The sequence below is a fragment of the Zeus faber genome, assembly GCF_960531495.2.
Source record: "Zeus faber genome assembly, chromosome: 12".
NCBI classification, from domain to species: domain Eukaryota; kingdom Metazoa; phylum Chordata; class Actinopteri; order Zeiformes; family Zeidae; genus Zeus; species Zeus faber.
In genome coordinates this window covers 17,992,187-18,008,780 of record NC_137196.1, presented here as the reverse complement: position 1 = coordinate 18,008,780, position 16,594 = coordinate 17,992,187, and the positions used below count along the sequence as shown (strand labels likewise).

The window sequence follows — 16,594 nt, the reverse complement described above, 5'->3', positions numbered from 1 at the left end:
CCCTGCTGACGCGTCCAATCAGTCCAATGAGTGCATTCACTGTTTGTTGGAATTTAGATTTACTTCAGGATAAACTAGAAAACAGAGAGTTTACTGAGACTCATTTACCATTATTAATTTAAACCATCATTTTGTTCTATCAATTATTATTTTTCCTCTGTATATAGAACACATTTCAACGCTTAGTAAAATATTAGGTAAACTGAGAAATGTACTGCACTTTAATGTTTTTTACTGATTACACTATGTCATTTAGGAGACACTTTTGTCCAAAAGCGACTTAAAATAAGTACAATTTGTTGAAAACTTTAACAGCTAGAGGCCCAAAATGAAAACATCTAACACAGTGCCTCTTTCTTTTTAATTAAAGACTTTAATTTTATTTTTTTATTTTAATTTAAATTTTATTTTTATTTTTTATTTTATTTTTTATTTTTTCATCATGTAACTAGGTGTCTTTTTTTACACAGTGCTTCTTTAAATTGACCTCCAATCATTGGACATTGTCATTAATCACCAATCATTGCATATTTAAGTGCATTTTATGTTTAACAGGGAATGTCAATGTTGTTTTCTATAATAATACATTATAATTATACTTTTATCTCTGGTTAATTAAAATACATTTTAACTATACTTTTAACTCTGGTTAATTAAAATACATTTTAACTATACTTTTAACTCTGGTTAATTAAAATACATTTTAACTATACTTTTAACTCTGGTTTATTAAAATACATTTTAATTATACTTTTAACTCTGGTTAATTTAAATACATTTTAATTATACTTTTAACTCTGGTTAATTAAACTACATTTTAATTACACTTTTAACTCTGGTAAATTAAAATAGATTTTATTTATAATTTTAACTCTGGTTAATTCAAATACATTTTAATTATACCTTTAACTCTGGTTAATTCAAATACATTTTAATTATATTTTTAACTCTGGTTAATTAAAATACATTTAAATTTATACTTTTAACTCTGGTTAATTTAAATACATTTTTATTATACTTTTATCTCTGGTTAATTTAAATACATTTTAATTATACTTTTATCTATGGCTAAGTGGCCTGGGATCTGTCCCAACTCCGACAATAAAGCCTGCTTTCAGTAATACCTCAAAAATATAATAAGCATACGTTCACATCCGCTCTGTAATGAACATTAAACCCGATAGTTTTCCTCATGCACACACTTTATGTTTGTATGTAGTCAGAACCCGCGTGAGGAGCCGAGAGCCGTCCATCAAAGGAGTAAACACACTGCGTAGATAACGTAAGGCACTGTTGTATCTGGGGAAGAGTCTTCTCGACAGACCTGGCTTGGCCCTAGGATCTCTTACCTGATCTTCACAAGGTAATTGGTCACCTGAACGGCCGACTAGTCAGCTCATTAGCTGGCAGGAATCAACATCCACCCCTAAGACCGTTGGCACACATCTGTCCGAAGCTATCACCCTGATAAGGCAACTTACGCTGAGTTTTTACACGTTAAAAGTCGTTTGATATGCATAATGTGTTTTGGATCAGAAGAAGATAAGATGTGACGTGTACATGAACAGAACTCGCAAGGTCAACAGGTCACGACAATTGCATAGAGGCAAGAGGTTAAACGTACGCCTGGTAAGTCATTTATTTTATTCTGCCGCAAAGCTTCTTATCCAATAGGACAAAAGTAATGGGCTTGGCGGTCGGTAGCTTCCTTCTGAAATTATTTAGACAACCAGAAATGCCGTCAAGTCCGAGTGAGTTAACCCGCTGGCCGCAAGCCTCGATCCACCTCACCAAGCGGAGGCGGTTCCCGGTCCATTTAGACCCAGAAGCGTCGGCACCGGTGACGGTCCTGAGCGGATGGAAGGAGCGTCAGTGGTGCTTTCAAAATAAAAGTCGAATTAACGTCATCATTTTCGTTACGTTCAAATTTTTTTTTTTTTGTTTGGTTTCTGGACGCACCTCAGCTCACTCACTCACTTCCGCAGCTCGGCGTAATTCGCTTGGCTCGGATGGAAATTGTGATTTTCCAAAAAAAAAAAAAAAGATTACTTATGATGACATTGATTAAATGAGGATTGTAATAACTGATTTCATCGTTAAAGTACTTATTTCAGTTTTCCATATATGAAGCATTACTTGCACACTACATAAATGTTTTCTGGAAGCAGACGGTTAATCTTCACTGCTTTTTCCTCCACCTTGGGTTTTCTGTTTAGAGGTGGCGAGAAACGGCCACATTTAGATTGAGATAAATGAGTTGAGGTCAGAGGAAATCTCCAGTGAAGACTTTAGGCTTATTAAGGATGGGGTTGATCTCTGTGACACTTAGCTGCCGCGGCTCGTAGCGTGCCAGCTGGCACACGGCAAACCTGCGAAGCTGCAGAATAAAGAACGCTCCATACCTGCAGCTCCACCGCCTCCTCCAAATGCGCAGGGTCAGACAATATGTGCAGGTTCATTTGTTGAATTAGGGCAGCGATGGACACGGCGGTGGAAAACCTCCTGCACCAATATGTGTCCAATTTCCATATTCTAGTTTATGTCAACTTCAGTTGACTTACTTATGTTACTTATGTCAGGTTATTCATGTATGTATGTAGCTATGTATGCATGCATGCATGTATGCCTGTATGCCTGTATGTATGTATGTATGTATGTATGTATGTATGTATGTATGCATGCCTGTATGCCTGTATGTATGTATGCATGCATGCCTGTATGCCTGTATGTATGTATGTATGTATGTATGTATGTATGTATGTATGCATGCATGCATGCATGTATGTATGTTTGTATGTATGTATGCATGTATGTGTGAATGTAGATATTTATTTATTTATTTATTTGTTTGTTTGTTTGTTTGTTTGTTTGTTTGTTTCTATCTATAGATTTTTTTTAATCAAAAAAATAATCAAAAAAATAATTAATTAATTAGATCGAACAAATCCTACATGCTTAATTTCACCCCAATTTCCGTACTTAACCTCAGTCAAAATACCTTTGTCCAAATATGCAAAGCACAGTCAACACAGGAAATCAGACGGAGAAAATTATTCTGAAGCTTTCCATATCAATAACAAACGTACTAATTAGCAATTTCCTACAAAAAATGGTTCATAAAAATTCCAAGCCGGCAACCAAGCCTTTAAGTGCTTGTTTGATTTTCTCCGACCACTTCAAATTATAAAAGGTGTTTGCGAGGAAGGATGTGCTCGAATGAAAGCTTATTTTTGCTAAACACAAGCCTTTACTGTGTGCGGCCATTCTGGTTAAAGTACATCTCTGTGTCTTTTTCCCCCGTTGCATTGTCCATAATGAAGGGATTAGTGAAAACTCTCAGTACGAGCCATTATCTTCCAGACAATAGATTTTTTGAAAGAAAGTTTTGTTAAGGCTTCATTAGCAATGGCCTCCCTCTGTGGTCTGAATGCAGGGCACATTTGGAGCAATTACTTGACCAGAAAACAACTGCCAATCATTCTTAAAGGGGAAGGATTCCAATTAATAAACCTCTTAAACTCTTTTTTGGTTTTACTTCCATTCCCTTTTTATTTCGGGGGGCTTTTTTTTGGGGGGGGGGGGATGTCCCGTGAGGTTAAGGAGAGTTTTGTCCGCTGAGACATTCCATGTGGTCGTTGGACGAGGGGGTCCCGACGACGATGCCTTTGCTCACTTGTGTGCAGGGGATTTTCGGGAGCTTAACGGGGGAGTAACAAGTTCTTACGGCGGCTGTCGGAAGTGTCTCCGCTGTCATTTGTCCACTTTGCAGGGGAGAGTCAACATGTGTGGTGCCTCGACCCTTGCGGCGACCAGGAGGTGAGTGAGTTTCAATGTTATCCACCCTCACTGAACATCCGTGCTTTTTCGTCCATCAGTTCATGGAATAGTTGTTCATGGAGAATGTATTTTGCTAAACCGGGTTGATAATGTGAAAGATCTCAATCGAGTGTTTTTTTTTTTTTAATCAAAAGATGATTTTTCTCGCACTTTTTGCACATTCATAAACTGTTTATTGATTAACTGTTGTGTGGATTGTCGTTGATAAAAACATAATTGGCTGTTTTATCCAATAAAAAAATTAATTTGACAGCAACTCAATACAACCAGGTGTTGAGTTGCTAAATTCAGCCATTTACACCGATGAGTTCATATTGTCTTTGCAAAATAATGCTCACGCCTGGACTTTATATGAATCATATTAATTAAATTAAATATCAGTATAGAATATGGTCTCTTTCTTGGTGTCCTTTATACAAGTTAGCCTAGTTTTTCCATATAGGTGAATCTCCATGAGAATACATACAGTAATTACTTTTTACACAACTATTCAACTCAAAAAGGGTACTAACTTTTATTTATATTACCGACTGTACAGTCAAACCCTCAAAGTAAAAAAAAAAAACATTTCTCAGAAGTGTTGTTTTTAATACGCGTGTTCTCACTTTCTCCATGCAGAATATGACCCGAGAGCCTCGCGATTCGTCCTTTTCATCGGTAGAAACAATAGATTGAGACCCCGCTGAAGTGCTCCTGGAAGAATTCGGAGCTTTCCAAACAGGCCTCGCACAAAGCCGTCCCAACCCGTACGAGAGGAGGCCGCCGCTCTCTGGGACGGCCGCCCTCCGCCCCATCCAGCGTCTTTGTTTTGGGGAAAGCACTGAAGGGAAAGATTGTATCAAGGGGCTCGGATGCATTTGTCAATGGATACCCTCGGAATAATGGACGATAGTTGCCTAGACAACTATGACATGGTGAAAGGTGCAGGGTCGAGCGGCGGAGGCCGGGTGCACAGTATCGACGTGATCCTCGGCTTCAGTAAGGACCAGGAGTCGTTGCTCCAACAAGCGGGAGAAGACCAAAACCATTCCAGTGGAGATAACAACCAAGTCTCAGAGAAGCAGATTCCCTCCGCTCCGTACGGACATCTTTCCAGCCTGGGAGACGGCACGCACGACTCCGCGTACCACGGTGAGTCCCCCGAGAAAAGACTTGGTACAAGGGCAATGCTAAAACGCCTTGACAGACAAACTAACTAAAAGCTGAAATCAAACAACTTTTTTTGGTAATGTAATCCTCTTCACGTCTTCTTAAGACGGCGAAGGCCAAGGAATATGTCTCAAAGGCGACAAACTAGTGCATAACAAATGGATTTTTGTGTAAAACCGGGACCAGCCAAGCAGAACCCCCTCCACCAGGCCTGCCTTTTCAGGATTTATTATTTTTGGGATTGTTGACGGAAGCAGGTTTGGGAGATAGATTGAATAACCAAACGCACAAATGCGCTGAATTTATATATCGTTTGTATATGTGAGGCATTCAATCTGTGGGTGCCTATGGGATATATTGCCCTCTTTGAATGTCATGGAGCCAGTGGGAGTTGGTTATGGAGCTACCATGAAAAGCTGAACCGACACAGTCCTCAAAATTATAATTCCTGCAGACTGTAATGCCGTCCCGATGGACTTCTGTTCTTGTTTTGCCCCGTGGCCACACTGTGAAAACGTTATGCGTGACTGGCTCCATTGCCTGCGCAGACAGAAACACACAAAAAAAACAACCCACAATAACCATAATACAACACGAAGACACTGCTTTTCCAGCCTGCCGTCCTTTTTCCAAACCAATGGAGCATCGTCCCTAAACTCAATTCGCCACAGTTAATGAGCTTTGGTCTAGGACACACATGGTTCATTAGCGTTTCGTCCGTCCCTTTTTTTTTTAAGTTTGAAATGGACAATCTGGATTTGGATCTTCCAGGAGGCTCCTGAAGTCCCGTGTTAGATTAGAGGGGGGGCGGGGACTTACAGCTTTAACTGGTGGCATCTGTCTTGGTTGGATTACCGCAAGAAGAGATTTCAGTGAAAGATGTGATGTCATTTGGAGCAGGACGCAATTCTGTTGCCGACCCCCTGGTGGGCTTACCTGCTCCCTCCCTCGGGCTTCTCTTTAAAGACGTTCAGTTCAGTTTCGGTCACGTAGGCAGGTGTAGGCGCGACGAGACCGCCGGGGCCGTCGTTGTCGATGCGGCCGTATATATGTAGATATAACTGGAAAGCAACCAGTGTACAATTGTATCCAGGAAGACGTTGACGCTGCTGGTTCCTGAGTGCTTGAGATCTCCAAAACATGCTCCATTGTGTTGACCACACAGTCACGTCCATTGCTCGGCTGTTTCCTGCCCCCGACCCGGCTTGTTCCTGCTCTTTTCTTGAATGCGGAAAGGGGGGACCCTTCTGCTCTCCGTTATACTCTCCAGACATTGCGCCTCTAACATGAACATACTACTTCTGAGCTCTCGAGGTAGCCAAAACAGAAAGAATATTTTTTTTTCTAGTCATCGCCTCGCTTTAATGACGGTCGTTTTTTTTTGTTTAGAATGAAAATATACCCTTCAGTGCAGGGGAACAGGTTGCAGCCCCCCTATGGCCGCTTAGTTTGTTGATATCCGCCATCTTTCTAAACCATGCTGACAACTGTCTCGTACCTAGACTCTTCCCTCGGGCAGGTAGGACTCTCCCTGACAGCTTCCGAAATGTTCTGACATAAGACATTGTCCCCTTCCACCCGTCTCACTCTACGTGATGGACAACCGAGGCGGAGCGGTGAAGGGAAGCGCTTGCCTTCAACTGGAAGGGCTGTGGCTGTTATACACTTTTTGCTATTGCCTTAGACAAGACATTATGACATGTGTCTTTAATATAAAATGAGTACAAAGGCCAAAAACAACATGCAACTAAAATAATCAGTCTTTTGCAGAATCAGTTCACAAATTCACAAAAAGTTCATTCAGCATTAGATCTGCATAACGAAAGTGTCCTCTGAAAGTCAGTGAATGAAGAGGTTAACATATAATACAGAGATCTTATGGAGGATTACGTTGTCCTCCCAATCAATTGTCTCAATACTGTTTCAATATTCAAGTTTGTTTGTTTTTCTGTTCCAGAATCAGACCTTTTCTCCAGCGACAAGTGTGACGGAGACATAGGCAAGCTTGAGAAGGACGAGAACCACGATGAGGAGTCTCCGGAGCCCGCCGAAGAGGAAGACCACCCCAAAAAGAAGCACAGGAGGAACCGCACCACCTTCACCACATATCAGCTCCATGAGCTGGAGAGGGCCTTCGAGAAGTCCCACTACCCGGACGTCTACAGCCGGGAGGAGCTAGCGATGAAGGTCAACCTCCCTGAGGTCCGCGTTCAGGTAAAGACTCGCCCACGGCCTGACCAGATGTAGAGTAAGCGAGAGGCTTCAACCACTACTAGGCTCTGTCAGAAACTCCCAGAAGACCACCTGACTGCCCCCTAGGATGCTCTGTAGGAGATCAAAAGCTGTTCCACAGTAAAATCTCATTCCGTCTCCCTGCCTCCGCCTCTATTCTAGGTTTGGTTCCAGAACCGCCGGGCCAAGTGGAGGCGTCAGGAGAAGATGGACACCAGCGCCGTGAAGCTCCACGACTCGCCCATGCTCTCCTTCAGCCGCCCCCCCATGCCGTCCAGCGTTGGGCCCATGACCAACGCCATGCCCCTGGACCCCTGGCTCACCTCGTCCATCTCCGGCACCACGCCCATGCACGCCATCCCGGGCTACATGGGCTCGCCGCAGGGCCTGCAGCCGGCCTACTCCAGCCACGGCTTCCTCAACGGCCCCGCCGGCATGGTCCAGGGCATGCAGTCCATGCCCCCGCCGCCCTACCAGTGCCCGCCCAGCTTCAACGATAAGTACCCCATGGAGGACGAGAGGAGTTCAAGCATCGCGGCGCTGAGAATGAAGGCCAAAGAGCACATTCAGTCGATGGATAAAACGTGGCAACACATGTGACCCGACGGCCGACGTCTGGGAAGGATTTGATGCTGCTCCAAGTTCATGTTTACAAACTGATTTCGGTGTCCGGGGTTTGACCTCGCGGCGGCGAAGAAGAAGAGGCACGGCACCAAATAACTGGCTTTTTTTTTGGAGGACGGTGATGATGATGAGAAACTGACGAAATAAACGAAGTAGTGAACGGTGGTTTTAATTCACGATATTTTGTAATGGATTTTCACTGCTAGACTTTTTTTTTTTCCCCCGCGGACCTTACCCTGTCTCGTATATGATATATATGTAGTATTTGAGGTTTATGGGACGGGGTTGGTTAGAGAAGAGATATTCCTCTATGGAGTTATGTTTCCCCCACCTGAGATGACTATGGTGACTCGTTTTTGATATATGATCTTTGTTGAATTTATTGCAGACATATGTACATAATACACCCGGAATATAACAAGATAAGTAGAGCATGTGGTCAATGTAAAGAGATTTTTTTTTTTTATATCAGAAGATATCTGATCGATACATACTTTTAACGTCGTCAGTAGGAACACGTGGGACGGACTTCTTTTTTCAATTGAGATGCGTTGCAGCCTTTAACGCGAGCTGCGATCCCTGCCCCCTTAAAATGCCGCCCCTAAAGGACCGTCCAGCCACCTTGCTAATGTAGCTCTATAATGAATTAAGGAAAGTTGGTGCTGGTCGGTGAAACGGCTTACCTCCACGCTCACTCCTCTCAAAACGAGAAAGTTGAAAGGAACACGTGTGTTTTATTAAAAAAAAAAAATCAATTCAGAATTAAAACGGCTGGGGAACAAGTTTTCTCTTCTGTATAAAGTGAGCCTGATTTTGATTGAAGTTTGAACAGTGTGTAAGATGATAATATGTCTGAACTGTGATATTTGAGTATGTCTTAAATAAAAAATAAAAGAATATCCCCCCGCTTTCCAGCCTGATGGAGGGGATATGTGAAGAAGTCACAGAGGAAAAATCCCCCTCGGAGGCTAATTTGAGCAGACAAGCATACCCCTTAACACCTAATTACTGGTTTTAAAGCGATTAACCCCGGGTTCTCAACCTTCAACAGAATGCCCTCAGACGTCCCCAAAACCTAATTCATAACTTGGTTAGAGGTTTCCTGTTGAATCAAGTGCATGAATGTTGTTCACTCACTGTTTTATCACTAAATGATACTCCTTGCGGCATTTTCAATAAATATTAACCGTCGTTAAAATGGATTTGGGGTGTGTGTGTGTGGAGGGGGGGGTTTACTAGGTGCTGCATTCCAGCCTACATTTAGGAAGAAGTAGCACTGATTGACTTAACGATCGGATCACAGCTATGGTTTTCCCCTCGTACGGAGGAAATAACAGGGAACAAAACAAACATAGACCCTTGAAATTGAATTTATCTGAGGAGGGGAGTGAGACAGATGATAATGAGTACAAAGAAAAAACAGAGTTTGATTTGTCATATTAATGGAATACTCATATTGACCGAATGAAATCCCCCTGACCTGGGATGAGATCTGGAAATATAACAATATAACCTGAGTGTGTGTACAGGGAATGTGCTGTACAGAACAACACCGTTCATCCTAATTGATTCTGGACATAATATACCCATTACGGCCTATGGGAAATGATAATGCAAACACTTTGTGTTGTGTGTTGAGTTTTCTGTGATTTTCCTCCCTAAATCCCAGGTGGAAAAGCCAAAGACACGAAAAAAGGAACTGAAGACCCGGTTATCCCTACGCGGTTCATTAGGTTGAACTATTTGTTCGCCCAGTCCTTCCATATCGCCACCGCGTTATGTCCACACATCTCTAGATTTTGATATTTCGTCCTGCATGTGCAGAAACGTGTAACAATAAAGATACTTTAGACAAATGCCGTGACTGTGGATCTTCAGGGTGGATTTTTCATTTCACACATACAGCGCCGTGACTTAATGTTGTTAATGAGTGCCGGGGTACAATAGCCCAATGTGAGTCGTGACGGAGGGGGAGACCTGTTGTGCGGCTCCAGCCCGTGGAGCGCTGCCAGGCCGTTAGGCAGATGAGAGTCCACTCCATCAGGCCCCACCGGGGGTGTCAGGAGGCCTTGGCTGCGGAGCCGCGGGGGCCGCCGGTCCTGATGCTATTATTGTCCTCCGCCCGCCTGCCTGTGTGGCCCGAGTGCTGCGAACGAAAATGTGGGTTTTTTTATACTTTCTAATATGTGAAGCTGTGAGGAGCAAAGTTTGAAATGGTCAGGCTGGAGGAAGTGGAGTGGGGGAAAAGAAACCCCACTGAAAATTCCCTGGTCGTGGTTTTATTCTTGAAAAAAAGTAAGTTCACAGTTTTAAAGAGTTATATTTGATGCACGTTCATATGATACGTTAAGTGTTGTTTGATGGGAGTGTATGGGAATATTAAAGAAATTACTATTGCTAGAATTCTAGAAGTGTTTGCATGTGGTTGTTATTCACCTTGAACATGGTAGTATATACACAGGCAGATGGTGCATCAATGGGAAGGCTTGCTTTACACTAGCGAAATGTTATTATTGACGATATTGATATTGAGTGTCCACCTGATGGGGTGATTTTTTAATAAGCCCCATTTTTAATCCTTGCAGCTTCTTTCTGGCATTATTCCTTCACTCCCAGAAGCGATTGATTGGAGGCGGCTCCGTCACAAGCGCAGGACATCGTGGTGGGCTTACCTGCACCGACCACATATTTAGGCTGGACGTGAGGTTCCAAGGTCATTGTGCAGAAAGATTAGTCTTTCAGTCGTGAACATCCTGTCCTCGTTTCCCGACCTCAGCTACGCTTTTAAACTGCTCCACCAACTCAAATGCCAGATCGCCGACATTAGAGGAAGGCTGATGGTTTTAGGGAACTTCAATGCACTTCAACAAGCTGAGACCTGTCTTGATCTACATATATTATTATTGTTGTTATTATTATTATTATTATTATTATTATTATTATTATTATTGTAATTATTGTAATTATTATCAATAGTATTATTATTATTATTATTATTATTATTATTATTCACTGTATATCACTTTTGCCAGGGACAGCGGTTCACATATATACTGTACATAAACTCACCATCAACAATTAGACAGAAAGACAGATTAACAATTAACAAATCTTAAATGTAACAAATGGACGACAGATTATGATTAAGGTTCAAAATCACTTTGTAAAGCAAATGTAGGTACCACACCAAAATGAGTTTCAAAAAAGAGAAACGGGAGTGTGAAATTTGACCTCCTGGTTCCAGCACCATGACACGTATTAACTAAATATAACTATCCATTTGTAATGGCGACTATATTCTGTAATTTCTGTGTTGTTGTTCATTGGTTATAACATAAACATTTTTGCAATTCATATATTATTCCTAATTTGCCTACCAAATGCATAAATCAGTGTAATCGTATCATGGAAAAAACAGACTTCTTATTTTTTTCATTTTGCATTTATCGATCAAGTCTACCGAAGGTATTTTAGAGAGTTTAAAGGAAACATTTTGCACCAGTGATTAATCGCGCGCACCATTTTGCCCGGCCAAGCGTGGCCTCCAGTTCAACAGGCCGGAGCAGCAAGACGTGGTCCACGGTGCAAATAATAAGGGAAATGAGCGGAATTAATTGGGTTTGATTAAGAACGCGTTTCAAAGGGGACAACCCCCCCCCCCTTGACATAACTGTGCAGCAGTTGGGGGCTGGGGCTGGGGGTGTGGGGTGGGGGAGGGGTGTTTGACGGCTGGCGCCGGTTGCTCGTCTTCTTCCACGTTGCTCTCCCTTTGGAGGGGCGGTCAGATCTCTGCTGTGGCTGGCCCTCTGACTGGCGTTCACGGAAATGTGCAGAGCAACGCAAACATGCGTTGTTGAATTAACTGGAAAGGGTAGTGCGCAAGGGGACAGGGTGGGGGGGGGGGGGGGGGGGGGTGACTTGAACCCTGGTCACACGTCACTGAAAGGCAAACAGTTCCCGCAAAGTCAACGATCTGCGTTTCGGCGCCCCCTGTCGGTGACTCGGTGCCGTCATGTCGCGTTTAGCCGCCACGAATGATCTTATTATTATTTTGGTTTGATTTGCCAGTTTATCTACAAGGTCAGTGGTCGTGTCGATGCGGTGATACCTTATAATGTATTAAATATAAATACATACCATATGCAAAATTGACATCAAATAATGTATGAAGCAATTACTTAGAACTACCCAGCGGTATTTATTGCTACACTAATCTCTGTCGCAATGTAGCTTGAATGTTATTCTCCCTTGTAAGTCGCTCTGGATAAAAGCGTCTGCTAAATGACTAAATGTAAAATGTAAATGTAATGTAATGTCATGTAAATGTCATGTAATGAACGCTGCTGCCTGCATTAAGCCGACAAATCGGGGAAAAATAAACGCGCATTTTCCACTAGAATAAGTGGAAACAGGTAGAATAAGTAGAATGATGGCGCGTCACAACAAAGTTCCCGTGGTTTCGTTTTTGGTTTTGTTTTATGTGAAACACATCGCACTCGACTACCCGACAACATTCATCTTCTGTTAAAAAAATATATGTATATATATATATATATATATATATATATATATATATATATATATATATATATATGTATATATATATATATATATATGTATTGCGGACCTCCGTGTGTCCCCGCACAGAAGAACTGGGAGTTGCGCGCACCCGCACTCGTAGGCGCTCGGCACGACCGACTGAGAACTTACCGGTTTCCGAGGCTCCCGCGAACGCAGCACGGGGAGCCCGGCGCGGCGCCGCTGACCCGGGATCAGCGGCCGAAGGAATCCCCCTTCGTGGTCCACCGCGATTGGCCGAGGCGTGCCGTGCTCTCGGCCAATCGGAGGGAGACATCTGTTCGCTCCGGCCACTCTAAATTCCTCGTCGCTTCCTGCTTCGCGGATTGTTCTGGCGCACGGGGCCGGCGGCTGCGAAGCGATATCAAACTACAAAAAAAAAACAACAAAAAAACGAACAAACAACAACAACAACAACAAAAAAAAATAAAGATGCAGGTTCTAGGGTTACTCACCGTACTGCTGACGCTGTGCGGCGTCCACGCCAAGGTCTATTTTAGGGAAGAGTTCCTCGATGGAGGTAAGTTGGGCCGCGGAATTCTTACTTTGTTCGTTGTGGAATCACACTGGCGTCGCTGGAACGCTGGCTTCACGGACGGGAGGCTAACTTGCAAATGCAGATGCAACTTGCTGACGCGAATAACCGATTGGGGTCCGTTTTTGTCGGTAGATCGGTAACACCTCAAACCAGTTTTCTGACCCGACTTTAACCCGCACCGCAAGGCTAGCTATGAATGAGTGACCGGGTTTATATACGTTTGGTTGCCAAACGTCAATGCAACATACCTGGACTTTCTAGCGTTGAGGAGGTAATTTAGCAGATTCACGTCTTCAATAACGGAGCGAATCGACTGCTGTAGTTTGTAGTTGACAACCATTCACATTTATTTATTTATCTATTTATTTATTTATTTATTTATTTATTTATTTATTTATATATATATATTTTTTTTCCCCTATTAAGACGAATGGAGAAGTCGTTGGATGAACTCCAAACACAAGTCTGACTATGGAGAATGGAAACTGACTGCTGGAAACTTCTACGGGGATGCCGAGAAAGACAAAGGTATGTTTCTGCTCCAGATGTGTTAAATGTAATGGTGTTCCCACTCCATCTAATAGTCCCATTCACTAATGACAAGTGGGGGTGATTAAGACATATTACACAACACAATCACATTGAGGCTTATATTGTGGCGATGGTATCAAGAGTTCCTGGTTCGGGCCCCCGGCTCTTCCTGGTAGCTCGTTGAAGTGTCCTTGAGCAAGACGCTGAACCTCTCACTGCTCTCAATGAGTAGGTGTGCCCCCTGAGCGGCGGCCGTCGCCATCGATGTGTTTGTGACTGGGTGGATCTGAGGCATGCACTGTAAAGCGCTTCTTGCCAATTGCCAGGTCTGCAGACGAGCCAGGATGCCCGGTTCTATGCCGCATCTGCCCGTTTTGAGCCGTTCAGCAACGAGGGCAAGACTCTGGTCATCCAGTTTTCTGTCAAGCACGAGCAAAAGATTGACTGTGGCGGCGGCTACGTGAAGGTCTTCCCCGCAGACCTGGATCAGGCTGACATGCACGGAGACTCTCAGTATTACATCATGTTTGGTAAGTTTCGAGTAAGAACTGAACCTCAATTTGTGCTCGATTAGTCAACAGGTTCTGATTGGTCACAGAAAAACACTGTATTTAACTTTGAATTGCATTAAATGTATTGCTGTTTATTTGGTTTTTCATCTTACGCAGGCCCGGATATCTGCGGCTACAGCACTAAGAAGGTCCATGTCATCTTCAATTACAAGGGCAAGAATCATCTCATCAAGAAGGAGGTCAAGTGCAAGGTAACTACAAGATTCTGAACTAATCTTCCAAAAAGAAACTGTACATGACACAACATGACACAACTCATCCTAAATGCTTCCTTTCTCTTCCTCCAGGACGATGAGCTGACCCACATGTACACCTTGATCCTGAATCCGGACCAGACCTATGAGGTGAGAATCGACAACGAGAAGGTGGAGTCTGGAAGTCTGGAGGAGGACTGGGACTTACTGCCCGCCAAAACCATCAAAGACCCGGAGGCCAAGAAGCCCGACGACTGGGACGACCGTGCCAAGATTGACGATGCTGACGACACTAAGCCAGAGGTCTGTGACCCATCACGATGTTTACTCTTAACATTTGAAATGTTTTATATCAGTGATTAACTACGCAGCAATTCTTGCTTGTTCTTTTTTTGCTTGTCAAAAGTTCTCTGAACATACTGTCTTTTCAACCAGTGTCCTGTCCTTTAACCTTGATATGGTCTTATTTGCCCACAATGTTGACCTGTCAAACTGTTGGCCAATAGCAAGCTTAGAATGTTATGTCTCATGTTTACTAATTTGCTTTCCGCCTACTCAGTGTTGGGATTTTAACTTGACTTTTTAAACCTAATATTTATTTCCGCCGCAGGACTGGACCAAACCTGAGAACATCCCCGATCCCGACGCCAAGAAGCCTGATGACTGGGATGAGGACATGGACGGAGAATGGGAGCCAGCCATGATCCCCAACCCAGAGTACAAGGTAGCCTGCTTTGAAGCTTGTTTTTTGGAATGATACGCAGTGCCCAATCAATATTTTCAATGTTCCTTGTGGTTGTTTTTAATCTTTTGATTAAACGCTGCTCTGCAGGGCGAATGGAAACCCAAGCAGATCGACAACCCTGACTACAAAGGCGTGTGGGTGCACCCGGAGATCGACAATCCAGAGTACAGCGCCGATGCGACCATTTACAAGTTTGACAACATTGCTGTTTTGGGCCTTGATCTGTGGCAGGTGAGCAAACATTCCTTTTACCTTATGTTGCTTCTGTTTCTAAGGTTGGTATTAAATCTAACTCATTATTTTCCCCACAGGTGAAATCGGGCACAATTTTTGACAACTTCCTGATTACGGACGATGTGAAAGAAGCAGAAGACATTGCAATGGGGACCTGGGGCCTCACAAAGGTTAGCATTTTTGCAAGATTAGAGTCATACAGTTGTGTCGTCCATTTAAACCTGAATAGAATATTAGAGTCAACTCTCCAAACGTTCTGCACTTTCCCCGCAGGAACCCGAGAAGAAGATGAAACAGGAGCAAGACGAGCAGAAACAAAAAGAGGAAGAAGAGAAAAACAAAGAACAGGACACCGAGGTCAATGAGGGTGAAGAAGAGGACGAGGATGAAGATGACGACGACGATGAGGAGGAGGAAGAGGAGGAGGAGGATGCTCCGGAAGAAGGCCTCTCAGAAGAGGAGGAGGCCAAGCTGAAAGACGAGCTCTAAGAAGCTAAGACAGACGCACTGTCCTTAATGTACCAGGAGTATCATGGCTGCTATGCATCCATTTCCTGAAAACTGGACATGGCCCCACTGGGGCCTCAAACTCACTGAACGGGGCCAAATGGGTGTTACTGGACTTGTAATTCTTCTAAAATCCATTTGGAAATGATGCTGTTCTCATGCTTCTAAATTGTTGAAATATGAATGTCGTGCATAAATCAAAGTCCATCTTGTGCCCCTTCTAGAATAGGTTGATTAAATGGTCGCCATCCACCATTTTACTGTTTACAGCCACAACACATTAATACAAATTCATTTGCTCATTTTCAAAAAGGTGCGAGCCAGTGCTGACATGCTCTGAATTTATTCAATATTAATTAATTTGACCGGTGACCACTGAACATAATGAATGAAAGGTAAATGTAGGATTTTTTTTATTTTTTATTTTTTTTCTCTTTACAAATCTAGATCTGCTTGGGAAAGGATTAAACATTTGAGACTAAATGTTTTAATGTGCCTTATTCACCCCCAACACACACACACACAAACATTTATTTTCTCAATCCATATTTTTCATTAATTTTTTTCCTCAAGAAATTTAATTTTCTGCTTTAAAGTGTACACAACTCAACTGGTCTTTTTATTTTTATGTGGTGGGTTTGTGGTTGATTCTCGTTTCATTCTTGACATCATGGGTCAGTACTGTGTTCCTTGTGTGGTATGCCAATAGAATCACACCAGTTTTGTGGGACAGAATGCTATCGAAACCAAAGTTTTTATTAAAAGATTTTCTAAACCAACTAATTGCATTTTATGACCTGATATGGTAAGCATCGCACTGGGCTGCAAAAAATGTGAAATCCATGAGGAATCT

General features: G+C 42.9%; 2 protein-coding genes across 2 annotated transcripts; both read left to right on the top strand.

The window, feature by feature from the left end:
* Nucleotides 1-4,688: 4,688 nt before the first annotated feature.
* LOC307237929 (retinal homeobox protein Rx1-like) lies at nt 4,689-7,818 on the top strand (the record flags this gene model as incomplete). Its single annotated transcript, XM_080010733.1, has 3 exons — nt 4,689-4,968; nt 6,944-7,200; nt 7,381-7,818. The coding sequence occupies 3 exons, from the start codon at nt 4,689-4,691 to the stop codon at nt 7,816-7,818; spliced, it is 975 nt and encodes a 324-aa protein (XP_079866859.1).
* Nucleotides 7,819-12,726: 4,908 nt separating this feature from the next.
* On the top strand, nt 12,727-16,520 carry calr3b (calreticulin 3b). The gene is made up of 9 exons (XM_080011398.1): nt 12,727-12,940; nt 13,385-13,486; nt 13,816-14,019; nt 14,158-14,252; nt 14,349-14,558; nt 14,866-14,979; nt 15,088-15,231; nt 15,312-15,404; nt 15,508-16,520. Exons 1-9 carry the CDS (start codon nt 12,853-12,855, stop codon nt 15,721-15,723), a joined length of 1,266 nt encoding a protein of 421 aa, XP_079867524.1. The 5' UTR covers nt 12,727-12,852; the 3' UTR covers nt 15,724-16,520.
* Nucleotides 16,521-16,594: the final 74 nt, after the last annotated feature.

What these genes read in the sequence shown, in the direction of transcription:
- calr3b (XM_080011398.1), top strand. Translation starts at nt 12,853, where the DNA reads ATGCAGGTTCTAGGGTTACTCACCGTACTGCTGACGCTGTGCGGCGTC. An exon ending in GGAAGAGTTCCTCGATGGAG is followed by an intron (nt 12,941 to 13,384) that starts GTAAGTTGGGCC and finishes TCCCCTATTAAG; the next exon opens with ACGAATGGAGAAGTCGTTGG. An exon ending in GGACCTGGGGCCTCACAAAG is followed by an intron (nt 15,405 to 15,507) that starts GTTAGCATTTTT and finishes CTTTCCCCGCAG; the next exon opens with GAACCCGAGAAGAAGATGAA.